The sequence below is a fragment of the Astyanax mexicanus genome, chromosome 9 (genome assembly GCF_023375975.1).
Source record: "Astyanax mexicanus isolate ESR-SI-001 chromosome 9, AstMex3_surface, whole genome shotgun sequence".
NCBI lineage: Eukaryota > Metazoa > Chordata > Actinopteri > Characiformes > Acestrorhamphidae > Astyanax > Astyanax mexicanus.
In genome coordinates this window covers 43928204-43942330 of record NC_064416.1, presented here as the reverse complement: position 1 = coordinate 43942330, position 14127 = coordinate 43928204, and the positions used below count along the sequence as shown (strand labels likewise).

The following is a 14127-nucleotide window of genomic DNA, read 5'->3' as shown; positions in this document are numbered from 1 at the left end:
GTATAATTATGGTGCATAGCAGTGGACAAATAGCTATTTTATTGAACGCGAGGTGAAGAAACTCAGGGATGTGAATCCGGATGGGACTAAAATTACCGGAAGACCATGGAGTTCAGAGAAAACCATTAGGTAATTCAACCTGTCGTCATATTCTCAGAGGACGTCTGAGAAAAAACAGTTCTGTTCATTCTGGACGGGAATAAAATCACAGACTAAAATACCCCAGGACCCTCTGAGACACTATCATATTTACCCAGAGAATTAAGTGTTCTGGTAAATTCGAGGATAATGAAATGTAATGCTGTGAGTTTTAAAAACATGTTTTAAATCTAAATCTGTTTTCGCTCTATTTTGACCAGTATGGAGAAACTTTTGAATGAATTTGTCTAAATAAACCCTTTGCACTGCATTTAATAGTATAAACAGTGGTATATCAGATAAATTAAGCTAGCTTAGAACCTTAGCCAAGAACATAGGGACCCAGAACAATTAGAGCAATTGGAAAACAAGTCACGCTGTAGCTCACATTGATTGATTGTTTTTTTATGTGTTTTTGAATACAGATATTGATGAGTGTGCGTCGAACCCCTGTGTGAACGCAGACTGTAAGAACACTCAAGGCAGCTTCAGTTGTTTGTGCTCCACGGGCAGCAGCCTTGACAACTCTGGATTGCAGTGTATCGGTAAGTGAATCACAACACACACACACACACAAAAAACACACACACAAACACACACACACACACACACACACACACACACACACACAAAACACACACACAAACACACACACACACACACACACAAACACACACAAACACACACACACACAGTATCATCGGTTGTTTAAATCCAGGTTTGTGTCTGTAGGAAACAGGAGTGTAATGGTATGTGTGTGAATTGCGAACCATCACAGATTTCATAATACATAATAGTAACACCTTTAGAAGACTCTCTCGCGTGCTCCCTCTCTCTCTCTCTCTCTCTCTCTCTCTCACAAGCGATTTCTCTTATTTTCGCACATGCTCTCTCGTACGAGTGCGCCCGCTCTCTTTCGCGGGTGCCCTCTTGCCCTCTCTCTCTCTCTCTCTCTTGCATGTGCATCCTCTATCTCTTGTCCTCTCTCTCACGCGCCTTCTCTCTCTCTCGCTTGTGCACCCTCTTTCTCTTGCCCTCTCTCTTGCGCTCTTTTTTCTATTGCGCCCTCTCTGTCTGTTTCTCGCCCTCTCTTTCTCGCACACGTGGGATGTGTGTGAATTGCGAACCATCACAGTACAGGGGTCACGGATCGGTTCACGTAAACACTTTCATAATACATAATAGTACCACCTATAGAAGACTCTCTCGCGTGCTCCCTCTCTCTCTCTCTCTCTCTCTCTCACAAGCGATTTCACTTATTTTCACACATGCTCTCTCGTACGAGTGCGCCCCCTCTCTTTCGCGGGTGCCCTCTTGCCCTCTCTCTCTCTTGCATGTGCATCCTCTGTCTCTTGTCCTCTCTCTCGCGCGCCTTCTCTCTCTCTCTCGCTTGTGCACCCTCTTTCTCTTGCCCTCTCTCTTGCGCTCTTTTTTCTATTGCGCCCTCTCTGTCTGTTTCTCGCCCTCTCTTTCTCGCACACGTGGGATGTGTGTGAATTGCGAACCATCACAGTACAGGGGTCACGGATCGGTTCACGTAAACACTTTCATAATACATAATAGTACCACCTATAGAAGACTCTCTCGCGTGCTCCCTCTCTCTCTTTCTCACACTCTCTTACTAAAAATGTACTGAAACGTACTGAACCGTGGGGTTTATACCGAGGCGTGAACCGAAGTGTGAATTTTCTGTACTGTTACACCCCTAGTAAGAACTTGTGGATGGTAGCAGTGTCTGAGATTAGTGAAAACAGTTGCATTAGATTTTTTGTTGTGTGTTTGTGTGTGATTGTGTACAGAAACGAGTAAGGGAACATGCTGGCTGAAGATAGTGAATGCTCTCTGTGAGGTGAACATTAACGGAGCGACTCTTAAGTCTCAGTGCTGCGCTACACTGGGAGCAGCCTGGGGCTCACCCTGCTCGCCCTGTGAACGAGGTTAGAACACCCACACCTATATTTAACACTAGTTTTTTGTTTACAGTTTTTTTTTGGGGGGGGGACTTGATATATGAAAGTATATACATTTGAAAGTCTGTATGTAGTTATAAAAATGTCCTTAGTGTATGCGTATGTGTATAAAGCGCACTTAAAATCCTTTAATTTTCCCAAAAATCGTCAGTGCGTCTTATAATCCATAATTCAGTTTAGTTCTCCAGCAACGAGACTGCAGCAGTATTAGCATTAGCTGCTATCTGCTATTTCCCCGTTCAGAGGTTCAGAGTATATTGTCCTGTAGCCTGCTGCTAACCCTGGCTAGCACTGCTGGAACAGCATTAGTATTACCTGCTAACCACAGTGCTAGCTCTTTTGCCGTTCAGAGGTCAGTATATCTGTAGTCTGTGTGTTTACCATGTTAAAACAAGCTACGTAAGAGGAATCGCTAGCTAACATCGCTAGCTAATATTTCTCAGTGTTGTGCTGTCGGACAACATTAGTTAGTAACCGCTAGCAGTTAGCCGCTAATGCTAATGCTCCAGCCTTAGCACTGGAGAAATTCAGAAATCTAATATAAATATATAAATCTACTTCTAGTGTGAAAAATACAGTCCTGTGTAATTTTATGTCCCATATGCATTTATCTTTCACATGTAATTATCTGTTTTCATTTAGACTTTTCTGAAATCAAGCCAAAACATTCTCATAAAACTCCTGGAGATTTTTTTTCTTCATATTTTTTTCTGAATTTGTGTGTGTGTGTGTATTTGTATATTTATGCTTTTTCAGATCCAGTCTGTCCTAAAGGGCATTCCAGAGTCAGAGGATCAATCTGTGAAGGTAAGAAAGCAAGCAACTGAACAGAATGTGCCTTTGTCATCCCAGCATAATTAAAAATACAGGATGATTAATTTTGTTTACAGATAAAATACAGGGGCCCTATCGTACACCCTGCGCAAGGTGTTATGTGATGCTCGGTGCTATCTTACACCCAGTAAACAGTTTATTTTCACGCCTTGTGTCTGCGTTGTTAAATAACGTCAGATTTTAGGAATGAATCTACGCCGATGGACGTGGTGGACTGGCGTGTTTCTATCTTGGAAGAAGGATATACAAGTGCACCACTGACTGATTAAAACCAGGACGACAGTCAACAGCCAGCTGCCCAATCATATTTAACTCATGCAGGAGCGCTGTGTACCCCTGCACGCACATCCTGAAACAGCCCGCCCCGCCCCCTGCTGACAGCCTTCACTGCTTTCCCCACACAGCCGTTTAATAAATGCCAGATTACAAAACACGCGTTTTAAAACTTGAGTCTGATTGTCACTAATGCGGGACAGCGTCTCAATTAGCGGGACACATGAAAAGTAATGAAATTGCGTGACTGTCCCGCACAAAGCAGGACATCTGGTCACCCTGACCGACACGCCTTAAATCAAGCTGCGCAGTCCGCAATTGACCATTGCACTGTAGATCACTAAAATAGGGCCCATGGTCTTAAAATCATGAGTGTTGTTTGTATATATTCACTGTATGCTTTGTTTTACCAATTTCCATTTAATCTATGGTATCGTATCAGTCGAAAGTTTGGACACACCTCTTCTCATCCAAAGTGTTTTCTTTCTTTTAATGATTTTTTACATTTTAAATTTAATATTGAACAGTGGCGATTGCTCTAAGACTGCAAGGGAAGCTCAGCTTCCCCTAAAATGTAAAAAAATAAGTGATTAAATATATACTGTTGTGTGTACATCTCACTGATTAAATATGCGCTACAGCGCGCTGAACTTAGTTCAGAATCAGCTTCTTATCACTGGTAACGCCGCGGCTTTCCTCTCACTCATTCCCGCAGCTTCACAGTGCTGCTTTAAACAGTGCACAGAGTTCAATAGCGGAGCAAAGCGCGCGGCGAAACCAGACGAGTCATTGGATAAATGCTGGGCTTTGTCCCGCCCATCTGACGCTCAGCGTCTCTGGGGGTCTATGGAGCAGTGGGCTGGCCTCGGCCGGCCCGGACGCTCAGCTTCTGCATGATGATTGGATGATCTGTCTGAGGCGGAGTCCCTTTTTGATTGACAGCGAAATGAGCGAATCAGTGATCTTTTAGTGTAAAAATTGGTGATGGGAGTTGAACCGGAGACTTTCCTAATCCTTATAGCGGCATTTTCTTTATTAAAAACGACTAGTGACAAATCCAGCTTCTATTTCTGGTGCTTTTCTGTAGCTGCTTGAACAGGGGCAAGTAGTAAGTATTGTGTTATCATTAAAAATAATTTAAATAATATTAATTAATAAAGGGATTATTCAAGGAAATTAAAACTGTCCAAAAAGGAACTAAATTTACCTGCATTTTTTTCCTTTACCAACTTTAAAGATTTTGTGTAATGTTTTTTTTTACTGATCATTTTATGTTTATTCATGTCATAACGTCTTTTTTTAATGTAATTGTTCAATGGGTACCTTTTTGTTGTTTAGTGAAAACTTGAAAATAATGCCTTTCGTTTACAAAAAAAGAAAAAAACATCTCAGGGAGAGTAGAATTTTTGTATAAATAAACTACATATGTTAAGATGTAGGCCGAAATTGAGCTTCCCCTCCTTGAAAGACCAGCATCAGCCACTGATATTGAACCAGACTATGCTTTATACTTTAGATTTTTCTAAGTAGCACATTTATCTTTGAGGACAGATCTGCACGTATTTTAATCTCATTGAGGGAGAGTCGCCTGGAATAGTTTTCTCAGAGTCTTGAAGGAAGGAGTTTCTGGAGGTGCTGAACAATAGTTGCTGCTTTTCCTTCACACTGTGAAGCTCCAGCTCATCCCAATTAAATCACCTCAAATCACCATCTCAGTTCATCAGTTTTAGATCAGGGGATTAATGTGGAGGAATAACACTTTTTTAACTGTTGACTACGTACAGTAATTCCATATGTGTCTCTTAACTTTCATGTCTCTAATATTTAACTACAGTGTAAAGAGACCTGTCTCTTTTACTTTCTTTATCCAGATGTGAATGAGTGTGAGGTTTTCCCGGGTGTGTGTATCAATGGGAAGTGTGTGAACACTCTGGGTTCCTTCATCTGTCAGTGCCCCACTGGAATGACTGTTGATGCATCTGGAAGAACCTGCATTGGTGAGTGTGCACACTGGCAGAGACACTCAGGTCATAAACACAGCATTTAGTAATAGTGTGTGTGTTGTGTGTTAGTCAGTGTTGGGCACGTTACTTTGAAAAAGTAATTAGTTATAGTTACTAGTTACTTCTCCAAAAATGTAACTGAGTTACTCCATTATAAAAGTAACTAGTTACCAGTAAAAATAACTATTGTGTTACTTGCCACCACACCCTACCTTCTCAGAGCGTGTTTCATAAGCCAGATGAATAGAGTGCACGACAGCAAAGACAAGTGCCTGCATAGAGGTTTGTCCATGACAAATTTTTCATTTTGAGACGTAATGTGAACTGGACGTGCACATTTTTACATTTGACTTCAGTGAGTGTGAAATAGTGTGGGTATTTCCATCTGGAAAAGGCTGTTTTGCCGCTGGAGTCCTCCTCACTCTCCATCTATCACTATGCGCTGTAAACACCCCCCCCCCCCCCTTTTTTTTTCTCTGATTGGCTGAAGACTTGATCTTACTATACCTTAGCCAATCATTGCTTAGGCGTGTGTCTCATCCTCCCCTCCCTTGTGACTCACAAACACAACGCACACACACACTTGCGCCATTGTCTGTATGAGCGGCTAAAATAACATGCAGTAACGGGGTGTAATGGGGAAATGGTAATGGTGTTATAGTTACAGTCAGAGTAATTAGTTTATTAATTAGATTACTCGTTACTGGAAAAAGCAACGGCGTTAGTAACACTGTTTATTAATTTAGTTAAGTGATTGTGTCTGATGTATTTGTGTGTGTGTGTGTGTGTGTGTGTAGACCTGCGAACGGAGCAATGTTACCTCTCTCATGAGGACGAACGCTGTGGCGCTCCGATCTCGGGTCGTCACCGCGTGGACACCTGCTGCTGTTCGGTGGGCGTGGCCTGGGGTCCGGAGTGTGATGAGTGTCCGGAGAAAGGAACTCCAGAGTATAACCTGCTCTGCCCTCGTGGACCTGGATTCTCCCAACGTGGAGATTTTATCAATGGAAAACCCTTCCTTAAAGGTACAGTGAAGCATACACACCTCAACTACAGACAAGCTACAGACTAAGCTGGTGTGGGTGTGGTACAGACAGAGCTGACAGAAATAAAAATACTGTATTTTTTGCACTAAAAGGTGCACTTGAAATCCTTTAATGTTTCCAAAAATCGTCAGTGTGCCTTATAATCCAGTGCTGCTTATGTATGAATTCTAACAGTCATGTATTAAAGAGCAGTAAAGCCTCTCTGCTGAAGTACAGCCTTATAAAGGAGTTTCAGTAAAGTTTCTCCATCACCAAGGCTGGAGTGGTATTAGCATTAGCCACTAACCGCACTAAGCGCTAGCTCTTTCGCTATTCAGAGATGAGGTTACTATCCGACTATAGCCTGCGTGTTTACCATGTTAAAAAAAAAGTCATGTGGGGCAATGAGCTAGCTAATATCGCCTTGGTTTACCAGAACATTTAGGGTTTCTCAGTGTAGCTCTGTCAGGCGGCATTTACTAGCACTAAGCATGGCTAGTGCTAGTGGTTAGCCACAAAAGCTAATGCTGCTGCACCCAGCCTTACTGGAAATTTGGAAATCTAAGCTTATTGCAGATAAACAGAAGCGCTTTACTCACTCAAGGAGAGAAATCTGTGTAGATTAATATCTAGTGCTCATTTGAAAGAAAAATGAGGGTTTTTTAAGAATTAGAGTTTTGTTTACTGAAAGCAGCACTAGGTAGAATTTCCTTGATTTTTTATCTTTTTAAAGAAGTAAAATTACAGCTTTAAACTCACTGCAGCTCTTGTGTCTGTGCCGGAGCTCCTCTGAGCTAAAACCAGACTCTGTAATTTTTCCGAGGCGGCCGCGACCAACGCTTGCGAGAACTGCGACCTGCTTTCCGACCTTTAGTTCTAACAGTTCTACAAGGACTACTGGTTCTTTTTTTACAAACTAACATACAGACACTCAGGCAGAAGCTGGAAAGAGGCTGAATATGTCTGTGAAAGCCAGAAAACGAGAAAGAGAAACTAATCCGCCTGAAACATTTATTACACTCTGCAACTGTAGGGGGAGCCCACAAGCACAAAATCTCAATCCTACCTAGTGGAGCTTTAACTTAGCCTTACACAATTTAGTTACTCAGCACTACCAAGCGGTAAAATCTGCTGAATTAAAAGGAAAACATGGGACACCCCTGTTCCTTACTGGTGTTGAATAATGTGCCTTATAATCCAATAAGCCTTATAGTGTGAAAAATACAGTGGAAAAGGCAAATAAGGTAGCAGAATAAAAAATCATGATAAATAATCAAGCCCCAAACTATGACAATTATAGTAGAACAATACACTGTTTTTATATCTTAGAAATGTGATTTATCTTAGAAATCTTATAAATTATGATCTAGTTTTGCACTGTATTTAAGTCTGTTGTGGCCTGTTTGTGTTTGCTTCTTAAATTCATTCTTGAACATCATACTTTGTGAGGTGTTAGCATGCCCTGTGGGGAGGGGGGCATGATCCTGTGAGTGTTAAGGGTAATTTTTGCATTCTCATGTGAATCTCTCTCTTTTTTCTGCAGATATAAATGAGTGTAAGATGATCCACAGCTTGTGCACCAATGGAAGGTGTCGGAACACCATTGGCAGCTTCCGCTGCAGGTGTGACAGTGGTTATGCTCTCGATTCTGATGAGAGGAACTGTACAGGTGAGTCAGAAGCGTTGCAGAAAAAAAAACATACAGATAATCACAAAAAATAGAATAAAAATGAAAAGTTACTTTATTTTAGTAATTCAGTTCAAAATGTAAAATGTATATATTATATAGCTGTTTTACACACAGATTGATCTATTTTAAGTGTTTAATTCTTTTATTGTTGATTATGGATTATGGCTTACAGCCAATGAAAACACGAAAATCAGTGTCTCTGAAAATTTGAGTATTATATAAGAGCAATTGGTAGTATGGGCAGTGTGGGCAGTGTGCCAAGTCCTGCTGGAAAATAAAATCCTCATCTAAATAAAATATATTCCGCAAAAACAACGCACTGACTTTAGACTTGATAATAAAACACAGTGGATCAACACCAGCAGATGACATGTCTCTCCAAACCATCACTGATCATCAGTAAATTTTACATTTCATTTAAAGTAAATCAAGGGAGCAGAGTCTGGAGGAAGAGTGGAGAGACACACAGTCCAAACTGCTCGAGGTCTAGTGTGAAGTTCCCACCAATCAGTGATGGTTTGGAGAGACACGTCATCTGCTGGTGTTGATCCACTGTGTTTTATTATCAAGTCTAAAGTCAGTGCAGTTTTGTTTTCCCACAAAATCCTACAGCACTTCATGCTTCCCTCTGCTACTGACAACTTTTATGGAGACGCTGATTTCATTTTCAAGCAGGACTTAGCACTCTGCCTACACTGCCAAAAGTACCAACTAGTCTTATATATATTATATATTATATATAATATTCTAAATTTCTAAGACACTGACTTTTGGGTTTTTATTGGCTGTAAGGCATAATCATCAACAATAAAAGAAATAAACACTTAAAATACACTGAATTACTAAATTAATAAACTGTTATCTGATCTGATTCAAGAGTAAACATTGTTAAAAATGTCTAAACATTAGTTTTTACATGACCTGGATTCATATTACGCTTTTGCAGATATTGATGAGTGCCGTATCTCTCCTGACCTGTGTGGCCATGGTACCTGTGTAAACACAGCGGGAGACTTTGAGTGCGAGTGTTTCCCTGGATACGAGAGTGGATTCATGATGATGAAGAACTGCATGGGTGAGCAGAGAGCACTATACCTCACTAACACACTACACATGTTCATCACACTACACCTGTTCATAACACTGCACCTGCTCAACACACTGCACTTAATCAACACACTACACCTGTTCATCAAACTGCACCTGTTCAACACACTGCACCTGTTCATCAAACTGCACCCGTTCAGCACACTGCACTTAATCAACACACTGCACCTGTTCAACACACTGCACCTGTTCATCACACTGCACCCGTTCGGCACACTGCACTTAATCAACACACTGCACTTAATCAACACACTACACCTGTTCATCAAACTGCACCTGCTCAACACACTGCACCTGCTCAACACAATGCACCTGCTCAACACAATGCACCTGTTCATCAAACTGCACCCGTTCAGCACACTGCACTTAATCAACACACTGCACTTAATCAACACACTGCACTTAATCAACACACTGCACCTGTTCAACACACTGCACCTGTTCATCACACTGCACCCGTTCGGCACACTGCACCTGATCAACACACTGCACTTAATCAACACACTACACCTGTTCATCAAACTGCACCTGCTCAACACACTGCACCTGCTCAACACACTGCACCTGCTCAACACAATGCACCTGCTCAACACAATGCACCTGTTCGACACACTGCACCTAATCAATACACTGCACCTGAATAACACACTACACCTCATTAACACACTAACCGTAAATAACACCTGTACCTGTTAAATACATTTCCTGTGTTCAACACTCTGCACCCGATCAACACACTGCAACCGCTCAACACACTGCAACTGCTCAACACACTGCATCTGTTCAACACACTGCACCTGTTCATCATACTGCACCTGTTCAACACACTGCACCTGTTCAACACACCTGCTCAACACACTGCACTTAATCAACACACTGCACCTGATCTACACACTGCACCTGCTCAACACACTACACCTGCTCAACACACTGCACTTAATCAACACACTGCACCTGATCTACACACTGCACCTGCTCAACACACTGCACCTGATCTACACACTGCACCTGATCTACACACTACACCTGCTCAACACACTGCATCTGATCAACACACTGCACCTTTCCATCACACTGCACCTAATCAACACACTGCATCTGTTCATCAAACTGCACCTGTTCAATACACTGCACCTGTTCAACACACTGCACCTAATTAACACGCTGCACCTAATCAACACACTGCATCTGTTCATCAAACTGCACCTGTTCAATACACTGCACCTGTTCAACACACTGCACCTAATTAACACGCTGCACTTAATCAACACACTGCACCTAATCAACACACTGCACCTAATCAACACACTGCACTTAATCAACACACTGCACTTAATCAACACACTTCACCTGATCAACACACTGCACCTGTTCAACACACAGCACCTGTTCAACACACAGCACCTGATCAACACACTGCACCTGTTGAACACACTGCACCTGTTGAACACACTGCACCTGTTGAACACACTGCACCTGATCAATACACTGCACCTGATCAATACACTGCCCCTGATCAACACACTGCCCCTGATCAACACACTGCACCTGATCAACACACTGCACCTGATCAACACACTGCACCTGATCAACACACTGCACCTGATCAATACACTGCACCTGTTCAACACACTACACCTGTTCAACACACTGCACATGCTAATGCTAACAACGCGCTGAAGGAGCTTTATGACAACATCAGCTCGCATCAGAACAAGCATCCGGACGCGTTCTACGTGGTAGCGGGGGATTTTAACCACGTAGAACTAAAGAACATGCTGCCGAGGTTTTACCAACACGTGAACATTCCAACGACAGGTAATAACACGCTGGACCGTGTTTACTCCTCTGTGAAAGACGCTTACAAAGCCTTCCCCCGCCCCCACCTCGGGCTATCGGACCACATCTCCATCATGCTGGTCCCCGCATATCACCCCCCACTGCGACGCTCAAAACCCACACAGAAAATCATCACGGTGTGGCCCAGTGACGGCGCCGCTGTGCTGCAGGACTGCTTCGGCTGCACAGACTGGCAGGTCTTCAGGGAGGCTGCTGAGTGTGAGGGGGAGCTGGATCTGGAGGAATACACATCTGCTGTTCTCGGGTACATCAGCAAGTGTGTGGAGGATGTCACTACTACCAAGACTGTGACTTGCTACCCGAACCAGAAGCCCTGGCTGACCGCAGAGGTGCGTTCCCTGCTGAAAGCCAGGGATGCTGCCTTCAGATCTGGAGACTCTGATGAACTCAGGAGGGCTAGAAGAGAGCTGACTGCTGGAGTTAAGAGGGCAAAAGCTGCATATGCTCAGAAAATCCAGGGACACTTTTCCTCCCAGGATCCACAGAGCATGTGGAGGGGCATCAAGTGCATCACGGACTTCAAATCTAACGCTGCACAAAGCTCCAAAGACCCATCCCTGCCTGAGGCTCTCAACACGTTCTACGCCCGCTTTGAGAACCCTGACACACCCCCCAGCACCAGACTCCCACACTCACCAGGAGAGGAGCCCCTCAGCGTGACACCGGCAGAAGTAAGGAGGACGCTGAGGAGGATTAACCCCCGGAAAGCTGCCGGCCCGGACAACATCCCCGGACAGGTGCTAAAAGACTGCGCAGACCAGCTCTCGGACGTCCTGGCCGACATTTTCAACGCGTCCCTCATCCAGGCAGCTGTCCCCACTTGCCTGAAGACCGCCACCATCAACCCGGTCCCCAAGAGCTCCACAGTGACAGGTCTGAATGACTACCGGCCAGTAGCCCTCACTCCGATAGTCACAAAGTGCTTTGAAAGACTGGTTCAGACCCACATCAAAGCCACCATCAACATCACTGTGGATCCACACCAGTATGCATACAGGAAGAACCGATCCACAGAGGATGCCATTTCCTCCGTGGTCCACACTGCCCTCACCCACCTGGAGCAGAAGGATTCCTACGTTCGGATGCTCTTTGTGGACTTCACATCTGCTTTCAACACCATGATTTCTCAGACACTGATAACCAAACTCTCCTCATTGGACTGAGCTCTTCCCTGTGCAACTGGGTCCTAGACTTCCTGACCAACAGGCCGCAGTCTGTGAGGATTCACAACATCTCCTCCCCCTCCATAATCCTCAGCACTGGCTCCCCTCAGGGCTGTGTGCTGAGCCCCCTCCTGTTCACACTGCTCACATATGACTGCTCACCTCTCCATCCAGGCTGTCATATTGTGAAGTTTGCGGACGACACGGCAGTGGTTGGATGCATCACGAACAGAGATGAGTCCAGCTACAGGCAGGAGGTGGAACACCTGGAGGATTGGTGTAGAGAAAACAACCTCTGCATCAATGTAAAAAAGACAAAGGAGATGATTGTGGACTTCAGAAGGGGCAAGCATGCCCACCTCCCCCTGCACATTGGAGGATCTGCGGTGGAAGTGGTTGACAGCTACAGGTACTTGGGTGTGCACCTGACCAGCAACCTCACCTGGAGCAACAACACTTCCACTCTGGTCAGGAAGGCACATCAGCGGCTCTACTTCCTCAGGAGGCTGAGACGAGCTGGACTCGGGAGCGTAGTCCTCACCTCCTTCTACAGATGTGTGGTGGAGAGCGTCGTGTGCTCCAGCATCAATGTGTGGCATGGAAGCTGCTCTGCTGCAGACAGGAAAGCACTGCAGAGGGTGGTGAAGGCTGCACAGAGGATTGTTGGAGTTATCTTCCCCAGCACCACAGACATTTACACCTCCAGGTGCAGGAAAAGGGCCACCTGCATCAGGAAGGATCCCACCCACCCAGCACACGCACTTTTTGTCCCACTCCCCTCAGGCCGGAGACTGCGGAGCATTAAGTGCAAAACAACAAGACTCAGAAACAGCTTCATTCCGGAAGCTGTAAGACTCTTAAACTCCACTTAACAACACACTGCACTGACACCAAGGACAAAGTACTGTTTACTGTTTACCAACATGGTCACTTTACTTGCACTGAGACACTTTATCTCCACTGCTCTAATTCACATTATCATGCTGCTATAGCACACTTGCACTCTGGACTTCATGTTGCTGAACCTTTCTACTCTCTATTTATTTTTTTTATTCTTTGGGATATTTATCTATCTATTTTATATATTCTATTTCTTTTATTGTATTCTTTTTTTTTTTTAATCTATATATCTATTAATAACAGCTCTTTGGGTGTAAAACTGGATCGTGAGATCACAATTTCGTTCCACCTCATGTACCACATGTGATGCGAATGACAATAAAATCTCCTTGAATCCTTGAATCCTTGAATCCTTGAATGATTAACACACAACACACTAGTAGGGGTGTCACGATTCTCTAAATCCTCGATTCGATTTTATTTCAGATTTTAGGGTCACGATTCGATTCTCTTTTTTTTTTTCTTTTTTTTTTTACAGCAGAGAGGCTTATGCCAGTTTTAGATTAGTCTATGGTCAGTCATTGGTTTGATTCATCAAATTTACAGTATCTTATTTCAAAAGGTGGGCTTGATATAAGTGATGCAAAGTGATACAAGTGATCTGTAATACACCACATTAGGCACTAATGGTCAAATTTAAATAATTTAATTAAGATATATATGTAATGCCATCTAGTGGCTTTTTTGGTAGAAGCAGTGTGCACTATTAAAACAGCAATGTGCAACATAACAAAATAAATAATAAAAATACAGGAACAGTCATGTACAAAATAATAGAACAATTAGAGCCTTAACAAACTGAACTCTATCCTACTAAAAAAATAAGACTCGGTCCCTGAGAATTGCAAGTTATTTCTTTAATAAAGATACATTATTAACTTTATCTGAGAGAGGTACCAAAACTATTAACATATTTGAGGCTAGACAAAACAACTGTTATTTTTATATTTTCAAGTTTTTCTTTAAGAAGATGAGAATGTCCACATTCTCTGGAGAAAGGGCTGCTCTTTCAGCAGTCACAATGTCCGCGGCGTCGGCTACAGTGCGCTGAACCATTTGCGTAGCTTAGAGGGAGGGATCGTCGATCATCTTTTTGACATCAAGGCTCGAGACCATGACATAATTTCAATCGATTTCGATGAAATATCGAAATCAGGATACCTC

The 14127-nt window shown here is 43.3% G+C and overlaps 1 protein-coding gene across 2 annotated transcripts in view; it reads left to right on the top strand.

Moving 5' to 3' along the window:
- fbn1 (fibrillin 1) overlaps positions 1–14127 on the top strand; it is a 185606-nt gene that overhangs the window by 78083 nt on the left and 93396 nt on the right. The window contains exons 21-27 of one of the 2 annotated variants that reach the window (XM_049483383.1): positions 564–683; positions 1938–2075; positions 2865–2915; positions 5087–5212; positions 6016–6243; positions 7787–7912; positions 8880–9008. In XM_049483383.1, coding sequence (XP_049339340.1) covers positions 564–683; positions 1938–2075; positions 2865–2915; positions 5087–5212; positions 6016–6243; positions 7787–7912; positions 8880–9008 — 918 coding nt within the window. The remainder of the gene's footprint in view (positions 1–563; positions 684–1937; positions 2076–2864; positions 2916–5086; positions 5213–6015; positions 6244–7786; positions 7913–8879; positions 9009–14127) is intronic. The other variant, XM_049483384.1, reaches the window with a different exon arrangement.